The sequence below is a fragment of the Melospiza melodia genome, chromosome 2, assembly GCF_035770615.1.
Source record: "Melospiza melodia melodia isolate bMelMel2 chromosome 2, bMelMel2.pri, whole genome shotgun sequence".
NCBI lineage: Eukaryota > Metazoa > Chordata > Aves > Passeriformes > Passerellidae > Melospiza > Melospiza melodia.
Genome location: NC_086195.1, coordinates 15867674 through 15884258, shown reverse-complemented (window position 1 = coordinate 15884258; position 16585 = coordinate 15867674). Strand labels below are relative to the sequence as shown.

The window sequence follows — 16585 nt, the reverse complement described above, 5'->3', positions numbered from 1 at the left end:
TTGCCTCAGCCCAGGTGCAGCCATTTGCATTTGATCTTCTTAAACCCATGAGATTCCCACAGGCCACTCCTTGAGCTTGTCCAGGTCTCTCTGGATGCCATCCCATCCTTCAGGTGTGGCAACCCCACCACTCAGCTTGGTGTCACCTGCAAACCCACTGAGGGTGCCCTTGACCCCACCATGTCATCGATGCAGACATTAAGCAGCAGTGACCCTGAGGGACTGCCCTTGACATGGTTCTCCATCTGGCACTGAGCCCCTGAACACTGCCCTGGAGATGTGACCATCCAACACATTTCCCATCCACCAAAGTCCTCCCATCAAATCCAGATAGACACAGAAAGGGAGTTTAAAACAGGGCTGGGGCAGAGTCTCAGAATAACAACAATTAAATTATTCCAGTGGTTGCACTTATTTCCTCAGAAAGCACCTCCTTAGAAGACAGGCTGCAAGCTAATTAAATAAAAGGATGAACAAGTGATCCTACAGAATGAACACTCAGACTGATTATAGGCTTAAGAAAAATACTTTGCTTAAACATGAACTTAAAAATAACCCCAGAACTTCAGCTCAAGCAAGTACACCTTTGAAAGTCCTCCTGGCATGAGAAATGTCCTACTCCCTATACCAGAATTTACTCTTCTGAGCTGGGATTCAGTAAATATAAATTACACCTTTGAATCTTACCTCTAAGAGTTCCAAAAACTTTCAGATCGATCGATCTATCTATCTATCTATCTATCTATCTATCTATCTATCTATCTATCTATCTATCTATCTATCTATTGTTATGACAGTAACCAGTACCACAGTCTGTGGTTCTCAGTAGTTACAGGCACTTCTAATTGTGCTGAAGGTAAAAGCTAGTTTAAAAAGAAAATGATAAAAGAGAACCTCTACATTTTTATGCAATACTTCCCATTTGTATTTTTCCATTTCTGCTCAGTCAATCGCTCAGTTACCTTCTCTAACAGAGAGGTGAGTCAGGAGTTCTCCGATCCTCGGAGTCAAGTTCTAATCTTGTGATTCAGATCAAATGCTTCAACAGCTCAGCAGTGTACAAAAAATCATGCACCAGATGCCTGGTTCAGACTGCAGTGAAGAACACTGTTATGCTGGCACTGCATCCGAAGCACTGTGTCCATTCTGGGGCTCCCCAACATGAGAAAAATGAGCAGCAGATTCCTGAAGGAACTGGAGAACATGACACTGGGGAGATATTCATATACCTGGGCTTGCTCAGCCCAGAGAAAAGAGTGATGAGGGGAAATCTTACTCTTTTCTGCAGCTACATAATTGAGGTGGAGGGGAAGAGAGAGCCAGACTCTTCTTGGCTGCATATCATGGGTGGACAAGAGGCAATGGACACAACCCAGGGCACAAGACATTCCAATGAGATGCAAGGAAGTTATTTGTTTTCCAACTCTGGAACAGATTTCCCAGAGAGGCTGTGGAACCTCCAACCTCGAAAATACTAAAAAGGCAACAGGACAAAGCCATGAGCAACCTGCTCTAACTTGACCTGCTTTGCACAGAACAGTGGACTGCAGCCCCCAGGGGTCCCTTCCAACCTGAGCAATTCTGTGAGTCAAGCAGCTGCTGGAGGCCAGGATTTCCTCAAAGCCCCCAGAGGCTAAAACAGCTCAGTTAGCTGTGAGCACTGAACAGTTATCTGTACCTACACTGCTCTTCTCACCTCCCAGTGCATTTTTCCCTCAGCTTGGCTGGCATTCATGCAAATGGAACAGTGAAAAAAAAATAATAAACAAGTTTTCTTAAGTAACTAAACAACTAAATGGCCCTGAGATGGTTCAGGCTGTGCTGCACAAACTGTTGCATTGTACACACTGTGGCAGAGGTTCAAAATGAGTATTGACCAGGAAAGGACCTAAAGATCATTTATCCAAAAATATTATCTTGCCAGTGATCATTGTTAAAATTTTTACAGTTTCAGAAATTCTCCTGTTTTGATTAATGTTAGTTTAATCTTTTTGTCTGTCATTTATACCAATGCAACATTATTCTGCCAACACAACCACAGAGAAATAGAGTAACAAAAATACCAATTTCCTAAAGTGGTCAGTACCAACTCTATTCTTATAAACATAAAACTAACTTCAGTATCATTAAAGGACTACTTTTGCAGAAGAATTACAGTGGGTAAATTTGTTGCAAAGATTCCCAGACTACTGCTAATTCAGCTTAGCCCAAGAGAAAAAAAGGTTTCTGCAGCTTCTGATTTCTTCCTATTGAATGATAAATAGTACAATATAATGAGATCTGCTGAAGAGATCACATGGGTGTAGTACTTCAGCTGTGCAAACTAGGTGCATTCATTATTGTTACAGTGAAAAATATTAACATATATGTAAACAGGCAGGAGCCCCTAATCTGAATTTGATTGATAGATCTCCACTGGATCTCATTCTTTCCTCACATACTGTGTTCTTCAGCTTGTTCTAAGGATCAGTGATAACTCCCAAATTATCTTGAAAGTTTAAATTTTTCAGAATTCTTGTCTGGGGAAAGATCATTGCTTTACAGCTTACCCTCTTTAGACATGCACTCATCAAAACAAATCCCCCAAACCTGTTCAAGAGTAAATAGTATTTTGAAAACCATTAATAAGGAAGGCTTGGGTAATAAAGAAGGAAGCCATTAGGTGTCATACACTCCTTCCTTTCCCCTGTTATTTTTGTAATTGATTTAGATGTCAATCTATGTGAGTAATCAGAAACATTCATGCTGTCTTCTCAATATAAAGTTATTGGCTACTTGGCACTTAAGCTATTTCCTCTAAATGCCTCTCCATGTCCTAGACCAGACACACATTGATTTTTGATTTTTTCAAAAAACACAGTGTTTTTTGATTCTTCAACACTTGCTTATGTAACTATTGATATGTTAACCTAAACTGCCTGTAAACACACACAATCAGCTATTGGCTATATTATGTTCTCTTTCTTTGCAACCATACGTTATTTTTTTGTATTATCCTATACTAAATATTACAGTTAACCTAGACTTGTGTTCCTAAACAGTAGCTTTACATCTGTTTAGTTTATAACCTTTTATGAAGCTTGAGATCATTCTTTCTACATTTATGGACAAAGCATGCACCTGGCAATATAGCATCAATTCAAACTGGGGAGAGACGCCCGAAATGAAAGGTGTTGAGGATTAAAGCACAATTTAATACAAAAAAGCACAAGCTTTTTCCACTTTTCAGCAACTGTTTCATAGTCTATGCCAGGATAATGATACACCGGTAACAGTGTTTGTTCCACTTACAGGTGGCACACCCACACTTCTAATGAGACAGTCCCTAGGCTGTTGCACATTTCCAACACCTTTGTGAAATCGGTGCCCTGTTTTGGGAAGAGGTTTCTGCTCACTCACCCGTACTCTGGTTACCAGCAGCAATCCAGACACATGGAACTTGGCTGGAACTTGGATAAGCTGCTATTAAGGGGATGCAGCTGACAGCCACAGTGAGATACAGGTGCCCATCCTTGGGACCCGGTCCCTCAAGAGGAATACAGTAACACTGGACTGCACACCAGTGAGTCTCAGGACATTTTTAAAGATGCTTTCAACTCACAGGGCTGCCAGAATCAGATCTGAAGTTCCACCTCTGTATATTCCATCACACAGTTACTTAGCACTGGCTACTTCTGCCATTTTCAGCAGAGCTTATGATCTAGCTGCACATTGTCACTTGTTCAAGACAAAAAGGTCTCTGTGTCAGAGCTGTTGCAAGACTCCTCTGGTCAGCCACTGCTGCAACAGCTCATTATTAACATCCCAATGTATTCCAGAGCAACCTGGCAAGGCAAGTTGGGATAGTCACTCTCCAGTGGGTGAAAAGGCAGCAAGGTCTTCCACACCTTTCCAGGGTCTTGGGCTTCTTGACAAGTCTTCAAGACTACACCTTTAATCACTGTAGTTTCTCTATACATCTTCATGAGCAGGGTGGCTCTTTCTACTGGGTCAGGCAGCAAAAGACTAAAACTGTCTTTTGTTGAGGTTTTCTCAGAAAACTCGTTAATGCTTCTTTCTCCAGCCTCCACCACTGTCTACTACACTTAGTTTCAAAATCTTGTAAGTCAGAAGCTGTTTCCTCAAGCCCTGTGCAGCACTTGGCTTTCCTCTCCAAGCACTGAGGCTAAACACAGTCCCCACAGTGTCCTGTCACTGTCTTGAGGACCTGTCACAAGGCTGAATCCTCCCTGACAGCCAGCACCACTGATAGTGGAACACATGTAACCTACCCAGTCCTGGGTTTCCCACGGGGATCCTTCAGTGTTTCTGCTGCTCTTGGCTGTATTTACTCCAGCTGCCAACAGCAGAGTGCATCGTGTGCTGCTGCCGGTGCCAGAGGTGCACCTAAGCCCATACTAACGTGCTTCAATCAGCTGCTTCTTTAGGAAGAAGGTGACCTACTTTGAAAACCCTAAAAAATATTTTCATTGCTGGCAATACTTACTGCAGACATGGGCACCTCAGAGTCTCTGAAAGCCAGGAATAGAAACTTCCTGCTGAGATGCTGAGGCACCCTGCTTGCTCCTGTATGCCAAGCTCTGGTTTTTTGTTTGTCTGCTCCCTCCAGAGGCCAAGCACACAAAGGCATTTAGCTGATCATCTTGCTCAACTGGGAATAAAATTCATTAATTTAACCATAATGAAGAGTAGGGCTGATTAAGGAATACAGGTGCTGGTGACCACAGAACAGACTCCTACACCACCACAGCCTAGACACACAACAACAATCCATCCACTTTTGCAAGAGGGAAAAATGAATGCCTATGAAACACAGTGAGAGGGCTTCAAAAGAGATTTCATTGCTAAGTAAGTGATGCAGTAAGAGGCCCCAAGTCTCTGTCAGCTTCTGCTGAAGCTTTCCTTCCTTGAGCTGGCAGCCAGGATATAAATAAAACTGCTGTGCAAGTGTCCTCTCTACAAACACAGAAAAAAGATGAAGAACAGTCTCATCTGTGCATTTTTTGAAAGTAATTTTTGTCCCACTAAACTAGCTGCAATTACAAAATAAAGGTACTCACAGTTTTCAGTTTGCCTCTTTATTTGGTTGTGATTGCATTTTATAATCACAATATTGAGCTCGGGCATTCAAACTGATGGGCAAGCCAGCACAAGCTATAACCTGAATTAATCAATGGCAACTCTGACTCTTGCTTGCTGTGACTAAAAATGTAACTAAGCCAAGGCATCCTCCCTTACTTCTCTCACCTTCTCCAAAAGGAAGGGCAATCACAGCCCAAGAAGTAAATTCTGAAGACTCATTTTTGCAACAAAATGAGAAAGCATTGCCAACAGCTGCCTGCAGAAACGCCAGCCATGGGCCTCAAAGTTAAAGGGACAAGTAAAGCTGCACTCACACTACAACAACATTATTTCAGATAATGTTTCCCTCTTCCCACACATCTTCCAAAAAGCTACATTTAATTTTAAATCGTCTTCTATGAAGCAGTCAACCTGCCTGTAGGATAGTAGTGTCCACAGATGAAAAGCTGGGTTTGAGACCTCCAGGGAACCACAGGGAAACTCAAGTCCCCTGATACTCATATCCAGTAACAGCAAATAATTCTGGATTAGGCTGGAGCTTGCTCAACCACAGGAGCAGTTGACACCCCAATTCACCTGAGAGCAGGACTTACCTTATGGCCAGAGAGTCTCAGGGAGCAGCAGTCCCAGCATCATTTCACACCCAGAGATGTCTCCAGTCCTACCAGTTCATCATGAAGAACCTGTGCAGTGTGGCTGGACACCACCCAGAGCAACCTGTCAGCCTTGGTGATCCTCTCATTGACACCCATGGACATCACCCAGGGGACAAAGCAAGCCCTGTGCCAGCCCATCCTCTGCAGGTTCTGTGTGTACACTGATTTAGGAGTGTGTGTGTATAATATGGCACCATATACAGGAGATTTATGGCCTCTATCACATACGTGCATGGCACTAGCACACAGTACCTCAGACCTGCATGCTGGCACATGCAGGGCACAGCCATGACACCACCTATCAGCAGTAACAAATAAATGGCACAGAGCTCAGCAGCCATGGTTAGCAGCTCCTCCTCTTGAGAAGGGAACAAGAGCTTTTTCTCATACTTTTTTCAGCTGCTGTGTCTGGATTGTATCTGAGGATTAGGGTGGAACAGCATTAGGGCTCTCCTAGCAAATGTACAGTTGCCCCTACTGTAAGGTGAAGAGATAAGATTTGGAACAATGGACAAAAGTAATTTTTCAAAATGTTAATCACAGAGAAAACCTTGAAGTGGGAAACAGAGAACACAAAGTTTGTATTTTAGCTGTGGGAGAGTAATTTTTGTATCCCTGCTTTCAATTCTGCACTCTAGGGAAAAAGCCAGCTGCAATTCTCACACAAGAATAACTAAAAATTTATCTAGGAAATATTTTACAGATGGAAGGCCTTTCACAGCTTTGGAGTCAGCAACCTTGCAATGCTCTAGCTGACAGCTGCTGTTCTACCACTGTGCTCTGAACAGAGACATGGGAAAGCCAGCTTCTTGTGCAAGCTGTTTTTCCAGCCCCAAAGGGAAAAAAAGGCAATAGGGATGATATCAAGCTGCCTAGATTAGACTGCGAAGGGAGCTTTAGCAGAGGACAGAAACAAGGCGACCAAGGGTACTCACAAAGGCAATACAGCCCAGTTTATGAGTAGAAACCTAAGGGTGTTTAGCTGGTGCACTAAGAAGAAATTAATAGTTAAATAAGAAATTTCCTTAAAATCTGCAGTTTAGGTAAAGCCAGACATGAATATGGGAGCAATGAAGACTGCAAGGAACCTCAGGACAAACCAGAACCGATTCTGACAGAGCAGCTCCATCTCTGACCCACAGCTGCAGTCTGTGTTACACTGGGAACTGCAGGCTCCCCAAAGCAGCAGTGTGTACCTGCTTCCCCTCAGCACTGACCGTGCATTTTCATTTCACATCCAGAATATCAGGTTGCAAAGTACAGTTCCCACAGTACCTGAATCTTCAGTACATGTTTTCTGCAGTTTAATCACTAACCTTCCTGCTAGTACAACTGAAAGCACACACCTCAAGACCTTTGAGAGCTTTTAACCATTTTCAGAGCTGCTTAGCCTGCTGAATACAATGAGGAAACCAATGAACTTAGGAGTGATTTATATGCCTTATTATGAAACATTACACCATCTATGTTCCTTCACAATTGAACCTTACAGACATACAAAGACAGCAAATTCATACATTTAAGATCAGTTAAGTAAGAATGCTGCACTGGTAGTATCTTTCCCTCAATACTTACCAAGTTTTTACAACAAATAGTTAAAATCCATGAAATAATTACTTAATACTAAGGAAATGTTCTTCCTAGAGCAGGGTACCTGATCCATGTAAGGAAAATAGACACCATAATGAAAGAAAAAGAGAAGACATTTTTACAAAAGCTCTGGATGTTTAAATCTCCTTAAAATACATATAAAGCAAAGAGGCCACTCTGTATTTAAAGCCATTTTGTTTTTATCTATTGGGGTAGTCACTTTACATCATACCAAAAAGACTGTATAAGGAATACAAGTGTCAAGAATCAGATCTTTATGGCACAAAAGGAATTTTTTCATTAACCTGTTTCAGAGTCGTTAAATACATTATTAAAGACAAAGACACTAAGGCTACCACAAAATAATATTTGCATGATGATGTTAGTCTTTATTCAGTTTCTCAACTGACTCCTCCAGTCTGAAGGTGGACAAGAATCTTTCCAGTAGTCTGTTTCATTGATTTATTCTGGATGAGAAGATTCTTTCTACTTTTGACACAAACTTATTTTCTTATTTATATTGTTACTCAAAGTTCACATAAGCTTTTATGTTGCACCTTACAATGTATGGAATTTCAGATTAAAATAAAACTCTACTCTTAACATAACCTTTTGTATAATGTAAAAATATTCTACATGTTTAACATATCAAGAATGTTAAGCATTTACTTTGGGGAAAACCTATTTTATGCATTTTTCAGTACAAACCCCACTGTGAAGGCTTTGCATTTGTGTCTCCCTCTTCAGTCGGGTGCCACCCAATGTTCATCATCTGCAGCTGCAGCTCAGCCACTGCAGCTTCCAAAAAATTGCAAATTTGAGATGCTGCTCACTGTTCATCTTTACTCCTCTCCCATCCCTCCCTCCACCATGGAAAATTGACATCTTGGAAATAATGAGTGTTTTTAATTATCAAAATCAGTATAAAAATAGCAGCATGCTACTAGACACGAAAAGCAGATTGATCATGCATTGTGAGCTTAAATGCAGATTTCTGCCTTCCTATTATATTATCAAAATCTTTTTTAAAGTTAACATCAAGGCAAGGGTATAAGGACAGACACTGCATAGTATGATTTGATACTAATCTGAACTGGGTAATTTGCCTTTAATCAAAATCCATGATAATTACAGGGTAAACAATTTTTATTTCAAAATACAAGTTTAACTGGAATTGTAGTGATGAAAGCAGAAGAGGGAAAAATGCAGTCTTTTACAGCCCATGTCACTGTATCTCACTTACATCCAGAGATAAAAGCTCTAATTGGTGAAGAGACAAAATATTTGTGGCATGTCATTGAACCTTTGTGATAATCCAGCATTATCCATTTCTAAAGAAATATAAATACTTTAAAACAAACATTGAAAATAAATCCTTTTGATGTAACAAACTACACTCTTTACTGAGAATTTTCAGTCTTCTTAAAAGTAAGGGACATCACCCAAGAAATAATCGAAGTATCAATGTAGAACAATCCTTGGAGGAAAAAAGCTGGAATGTAAACCTCTGTTCCAAACTAGATCTGAAAAGCAAAAACACCACAGCATGTATTTCATCCAAGTGTATATTTCATCAATAACTTCTTTAAAGTTATTTTTACAGTTCAACAGGAGACTTTCTGAACTTAGCACAGTCCTATTTTGTCTCAGCTCATCCCCTGTTTTCTTCACACATGAACAAATGCTCCCTGCTTTTGTCCCCACCAGCCCTGTGACAATGCTATGGTCATGCAGGTGAGAAATTCTGCATAACCACAGTACCTGCAATAAAATTATACATCACTGGAACAGCCATCAATTAGCCCATGATTCTCACAAATGAAAATAAAACCAAATTTGAGAGTCACTTCCCTAAGTAGTGACTTTCTAATCATCCTTCTGATACAAAACACAAAGGAAAGGATCCATCAAGTTCCTCCTGTTAACAATGACCTTGGAAACTGCACTTCATTCCAGATATATGATGGTGATCCTCACAGAGGTTACTCACATGTTTTCTTTACATCTTTTACCTTCTTAAAGCATGATATTAATATTTTATTGAAGAGCTGACAAAAGCTTAAAAACAATCATAGCTTCTCACTTAACCCCACACACAGATCCATTAGTTTGTAAATTTTTCCTACAGCTACTTATCTCTTTGATGTCTTGCAATAGCCTCATTATTAAAAGCATGCAGTACTAGTTTTTCTAGCTTCAATGAGCTAAATCTTCAGTAAGCTCAATCACTGACAGGCCCAATGTGAAATTTTCAAAAGTCTGAAGAAAAATTCTTCAGCATTTTGATATTTTTAAAATACTTGATCTAATTAATCATATATTGATAACCTCAAAAAAGTCAGAATAATAGAAGCATTTAAAAAGAATTAGTCATATTATCAACTCAGAGAGAGGACTAAAAAGATGAAGAATTAAAGCATAATAGTATTCTTAGAGCAGTCTATCCAATTAAGTTAACTCACTGGCTCAGTAAGTTACTACTTATCCTCTCAGCCAGCTGACCCTGCACACATTCATCTCTCAGCTGCAAATTAAAGTGCATCAACTTAGAAAACATTGAACAGCATATACCACTTCTGCAATTTACTATAAAATTTGAATCATAACAATTTTACTACTATAATTTCAGAGTGTGCATGACCAATTACTACAGTGCAGTGGTAAGCAGTGACAGTCAAGATTATGGTTAACTTTGGAAAAACTACTAGGATGCAGCTTTTTGGAGTTTTTATGTAAAGAAAAATGCAGATTAAAAGCCTTTATTTTTAAAAACCAAATTTCTTAATTATTGCTGCAGTTCTGGTGGGATAGCAAGGCTGTTAAACCTAGAGGAACTGGGGGGTGTCAAATGACTGATTCTCTTTTAGGCACCTTCAGACTGCTCCCCACGTGTGTTTTAGCAGTGAGACACCAAATGTTTCATGTGTTTAGAGGCCAGCACAGGAATGACTGTAGGTCAGGAGAGAGGACAGAAAGCTGGCACATGAATGGACCACAGCACTTCCTGAGGCAGTCCCTGAGGAGCAAAGCTATCCTGAACATCCATGTACTCCCTGCTGTAGAACTAACAACAACAGCTTATTGCCAAAGATGAGAGCTTCAAGCATATGATAAAAATACACATTTACTACTTACATCATCAATATCTTCATCATCATCTCCAATATCATCAAACTGGATTTCATCATCATCTCCAGGACCAAATGTGTCTGTTTCATTGATTTTAGCTATGAAGGAATTTGGAGAAGTTAAGGAGTGCACTCACACTGTGCCAAGATAGACTGAGTATTCTTATCCAACATGAACTTCCAATGTGAAGTGAAAAGATTCTTACCATGTTCTGGAAGCTCCCCGTATGCTTTCAGGCTTCTGGCTTCATCTGCATTGTATTTTAGAATAACATCAGCCTTGTTATCCTAAATAAGAATTTATTAGAATAGATTAGTCATCTATGAAGGAAAAAATAAAACTATTAACCTCAGCAGACTGCATTATTTATAACAACTATATTATTTACAGTGGATTAACACCTATAATATTTACAGAAGAACATCTTGTTCTTTCTCCCCCTCCAGTTCCCTTAAATGTGAAGTAAACACATTGGAGTATTTTCATTTCTTCTGAGTGATAACTTAATTATCTCCAATTACAAGTAATTTATAAATCCACTGAATGGTTTGGATTGGAAGGGACCTTAAATATCATCTACTTCCAACCCCCTGCCATGGGCAGGGACACCTTCCACTAGACCAGGGCACTCAATCTGGCATTGAACACTGCCAGGGATGGGGCATCCACAACTTCCCTGGGCAACAAGACAAAAGAGAGTTTGAGACAAATGAGAAATGCTGAGTATTCAATAACTTGACAAGCTCAGTTTCATGCCTTTGAACTTAACCTTTCTTCAGACAACACACATAGTGAGGTGTTGAGGTCAATCAGGAATCACAGAATGACTGGGTTGGAAGAGACCTTAAAGAGACTCATGGAGTCCAACCCAGCCCTAACACCTCAACCAAACCACGGCACCAAGTGCCACATCCAGTTTTGTTTTAACACATCCAGGGATGGTGACTCTGCCACCTCCCTGGACAGGCCATTCCAGTACTCTATCACTCTTTCTGTAAAAACTTCTTCCTAATATTCAACTTATATTTCCCTTGGCGAAGTCAAACCCAAAAAATTCCTAGTTTTAAGTACTTTATTATATACAGTAAGTGACAGTATCTTAAATGTTTTATAAACCTAATGCACATTTCAGAAGCAGAACCTATCTTCAACAACTGCTGACAACACAAACATTCATGAAAGGCATTCACCTAATGAAAACCTGACAATTGTTTCCCACTACTGTTTGTATTATGTAAAGTTACACCACTCCATTTTTGGAAATTTTATTACAAATTAATTACTGGTTAATTTCCCTCTTTAGGGAAAAGCCTAAACATCAAAATTCTGATTACCAACAATTCTAATTATCACAAAAAAATGTTTGGCACTTGACTCCATCTCCTTTTGCACCACAGGATGCAAGCACCAGACAGCTACATCTGGAAAAAAACCAGGTCAAGCTTGATGACAATAAGTACCTTCACTCACAAAGTCTCAGGGTGCAATTTAGAAGAACAAGTCAAACCAGAATTTGTCTACTCATTACAATCTTCCTGTAGTACAAGGAAACTAAAAATCATGATTTAGCATAACTAAATACAAATGCAAAGTTAGACAGGAATTTCCTCACAACACCTGCTGCAGTTTAACAGTAAATAAAGATACTTGTAAGATACTCCTTATAGTGGCATATTATACTGGATTTTTACCTGGTAGTCTCTTAAGCCAATCAATATAATATCAGATGTATTTATCCAGACCTGAAGGAGAAAACAAGTGTTACAAAAATTCAACTTCTGCTGTATAACACAAGAACCAAACTGCACACAGCGAGACAAACCTTTCACTACAGCCACTACCTTCATTTTCCAACCAGAATGCTAGAAATATCCAATTTAATGTTTAAACAGCAAATCTAAGGTCATAAATACTCATAGTCATTTTTACATGTTATGGAGCTATTGCAGGGTAATCAAAGTTCTCTGAAGAGCTTCTGTCCAACAGGGTGTTTCCTAAGCCTTAACATCTGAGAAAACAGAAGGAATGCATCAAGGCACCAGTCATGAACTCTGTGAACTGAGCTCCTCAAGGGCAAAAATTAAAGAAAAACTCAATGAAGGGGGTGATGGACAAGAACAGTGAAGAGCACAAGAAAATGAATGGAATTGTTTCTAGAAACTATGTTAACCAGAAATCAGCAGAAGAGGATATGCTTTTAAATGTACAGGGTGGTTCTATGTGAGTTCTATCCCACATCTGCTTGATTTTTTTTGGAGACTGAACTAATTTCAGTTGGAATTTCCTTTCTTTTAAATGTAAGGAATAGATAAGTGGTGCTTTTTGTGCAAGAAATTAATTCTGCAGCACTTAGTGTTTTTTATGCACATTCTCCACTACCTTCAACAGTTTCTTGCAGGCAACTATAGCACTGCTTACACTGATCCCAAGACACGTGCACTCAGAATGAAGACAGTGAATGTCTGCTTCCACTGGAAACAGACTGAGGGACCTCCTCCTTACCATACACCAGCAGAGCACAGGAACAGGTAACACCTAACAAGGGCCAGAGGGGCACCATCTGAAGATGGCAAAGTTAAGAATGCAAACACTTACACCTGATATCCCTGAAGGTACAAATCTTTGCAGACTAGCTTCCAACAGAAATATTTTGGGAACTGATGAAGTGGACAATGAAACAATGGAATTGGAGGTGTATTTTCTAAATAGTCACCAAGCTCCCCATCTGCAATTAGGGAGATTTTTAGTATTTTATATATGTATAATTTTCTAGAGTATGAAAAGCTTGTATTTCATAAGCAGCCAAAAACCTTCCCCTGAGAAATGCACATGGAAAGGCACCCCTTCAACTGTGAGCTTCACCCAAGAGCCAGGGACTGCCTACTCTTGTGCCAGCAATGGAAACAGGAGGACAGACCAGTTTACTATAAAAAAAAAGTAGTTTAAAATATTAAGTGCAGTAGAAATATTTGTTCTTGTAACAAGCTACATATGCAAATTTTTACAATTACATGTGATGCATAACATCACTGTTTCCTATTGCAATGCTTCAGAATTACCTTTTTTCTTAGCTTCCCTCTAATGTGACATAACCTCTTCACACCATCAAAACATAATGCCTCCAGTCTTCCATTGCCTAACATCTTGATCACCTGGGCATATTCTGAAAGAGAGGGTAACATACAGAAACACAGAATCATTTAGGCTGGAAAAGATCTTTAGGATCAGCAAGTACAGCTATTAATCCAGCAGTTAGTCCACCAAGTCATGTCCCAAAGCGCCACAGAGCAGAACTTCTGAACAAATCCAACTTCAAGATACAACCAATAACTTTTCCACTGTAACCCAAATCTGCTGTAATATTTTATCAAACATGAACTGCTGACAGGAGTTTCAAGCACCCACACAGGCTGCTGAATGTATCACAGTTTTGTATCACTGTTGATGTTAACATTTTCAACTACTGCTCCTTCTTGGTTGCATCCACCCTTTGGTTCCCTCTCAAATGCTTGCTAGAGAAAGTCTCAGAGCTACTGAGTCACACTCACTCAGAGTATGAAAGTGCATGACAACATCACAGCACCTGTCTTAAGGGACAACACCTCAGTGCTGTCACCGAGGCAGAGAAAGCTGCATGCCCTGTACAGCACCCACTGAGACTCTGAATCCCTTGTGCAGAGGCTCTGGGACACCACCCTCTGCCCTTGAAAGGACAGAACCCTTAGCAGACACTGTCTGCAAGGCAAACAGCAGACCTCAGTTGAGGTCTGTGAGGCACCTCTCTAACCCCACCCTCATCTCTTCACCTTGCATTTCATCTCCCTTACCAAGCTGCAAAAAATCACATACTGGAGAACTTCACACAAATTGGACAGTCCAATGAACCAGGAGACTGTTCATAACTGAGAATAATGTTTCATTAAATAGATTTTGCTTGGGAGATCTAAAGGATCTTAAGCTTCAGATGTACATAAAAATAAACTCCTTTTCTGCTTACAACCAACACAAAACACCAGAAATTTGTTCAGTGGCACTTCTACAGTGATTTAAATCAGTACCCTTCCCATACTTCTAACAAACACACTGATTAACTGGTTACTAGGAAAGCACTCACATTATGTGAGCAACCACCAGAGTGTGACACACAAGGCAGGGCGAGCTGAAAGGGAGGTGAGCTCACTGCCACCAAAGGCAGGGCAGATGGGAATCCAGCCATCCCCCATGAACTCTCCTGTGCCTCACTTCACCACACAGCATCCCACCTGCTGCTCCTGCTTTAAAAACTGCCAGACTTCAGCCCAGGAGCCAAGTGAAGCAGATCATCAAGGGACAGAACAGTGAGATGAGCTGCTCTGCCATCGGTTTGGGGAGCTCACTGAAGGGTCCAAGAGATGTTAGAGTCCATACAGAACAGAAAGTGGGACTGTGCATCCCAGGGACAATTACTGGCAAAACTGAACCACTTGTGCTAAGCCAGCTGCTCACAGACCCTCACACAAAGCTATCAAGAGGTTTCTAGGAAATGTTTAAGTGCTGTTTTACACAGAGCATGCACTAAGGTCAAGAAGAGGAAAATGTCATTCTTAACCAGTGAAGATATTGGAAATTCCCCTTCCCCTACTGTCTTTCTCTTACATTCAATATGTCATTTGGAATTCAAATATAACCCCAATAAGAATACCTCTCTCTATTCTGTCACTTACAGTATGTGACTGAAAACAATGAAATTGCCACACTACAGTTAAAAACTCACCTTGCCCATCTTCTTTGAAGACCAGTTCTCTTTTTTCTGATTCATTCTCATTCTTACCTCGTCGCCTGTTTTTACCTCCTTTGCCTAAATTAAGTGGGAGAAGAAAAAGCAGGTGTTACTGTCTCTAGATACGAGTGAAAAAAGCCAGACTTATGGAGATTTTTATGCTTGTACTCTATATGTCAATTTTAAGTATCCCACCCAGATCTAGATTTTTTGCTTACTTTTAAGTCTAAATTTTTATCTGGGTAGTAACAAAGTAATTAAACATTAGACCCTCCACTGTTTAAGCTGTCCTGGTTGCTCTAGAGTGACAGCAGCCTTCAAAATGATTTTCACAAGATGGCCATTTTCAGTTTCTGTGATCCCTGGTACCAAATACCTCAGAAATAGCGGTGGGATAGCCTGATGCACGTAATCTTCAAGAGCAGATGGATAACTTCAGTTACTGTGCTGCTGAAATCCCTGAAATACTCAAGAGGAAGCTTACCCTCCGAGTGAAGCAGCCCTTTTTAAAAGGCACACACGTGGCAACAGGATTAGATGCTCTTCACGAAGAGCATAAGAGCAGCCCATACTCGCCCCGCTGTTAAAATCTGCTGCTCCCTTTCATCACGGTTCCTGCGTTTCTTTCCGGAGTACGAAAGAAGGGAAGCGGCAGCAGCTGCCCAGCGAGGGCACGGAGGGGCCCGGCCGCCTCCCCGGCAGGGCCGCTCCTGACAAGCGAGCCGCGGGCAGGGCCTCCCGCTCCCGGCCGGGCCTCAGCGGCCTCCGGAGCGCGCCCGGCAGGCGGGACCGGCCCGGGACCCGCCGGGCTGCCGCGAGGGCCCCTCCGACCGCGGGCTCCGGGCTCCGGCGGCGCCCACGTGAGGGGCGCCCGGGCCTGCCCTGCCAGACCGCGCCCGGCCCCGGCCGCGCCGCCGCGGGCCCGGCGGAGGAAAAGGGCGACTCACCTTTATTCTTGGGCATGGCGCCGAACGCTCCGCCGCGGAGGGGCTGCGGGAGGGGCGGCGGGAGGGGCTCCGGGCGGGGGCGGCGGTTCGGGCTCGGCGGCGGCTCCGGGCGGGACCAGCGGCGGGGCCGGGGCTGCGCGGGCTCGTGCGCTGCGCTCCGGCCGCTGCGCCGAGCCGGCCACAGCGCCCCCCCGCGGCACGGCGGACTCCGGCGGCGCAGGGCGCGCCCAGGGCCCGCTCCCCGTGCCGGCCCCGCCAGCGGCCCCGGGAGGGCCCCGCGAACGGCCCCGCCTGGGCACTGCCGGGAGTGCTGGGGTGCAGTGCAAGGAAAAGGAGCAGGAGGAGCTGGCACTGCGCACCCAGGCAGCCCCGGGACACCGCACAGCGCCCGGGGGCAGCGGTGCCAGGATAACTCCTTCCGG

The 16585-nt window shown here is 42.1% G+C and overlaps 1 protein-coding gene across 2 annotated transcripts; it reads right to left on the bottom strand.

Annotated features, from left to right (window-relative positions):
- Positions 1–7510: 7510 nt before the first annotated feature.
- EIF1AX (eukaryotic translation initiation factor 1A X-linked) lies at positions 7511–16266 on the bottom strand. Of its 2 annotated transcripts, none has more exons than XM_063182620.1 (7): positions 16164–16266; positions 15211–15294; positions 13517–13620; positions 12149–12199; positions 10663–10744; positions 10464–10555; positions 7511–8851 (listed from the first exon to the last, which is right to left on the bottom strand). In XM_063182620.1, exons 1-7 carry the CDS (start codon positions 16177–16179, stop codon positions 8846–8848), a joined length of 435 nt encoding a protein of 144 aa, XP_063038690.1. In that variant the 5' UTR covers positions 16180–16266; the 3' UTR covers positions 7511–8845. The 2 variants fall into 2 exon arrangements, with proteins under 2 accessions (XP_063038690.1, XP_063038696.1); XM_063182626.1 differs by lacking the exon at positions 16164–16266 and adding an exon at positions 15701–15720.
- Between the last annotated feature and the right edge of the window lie 319 nt (positions 16267–16585).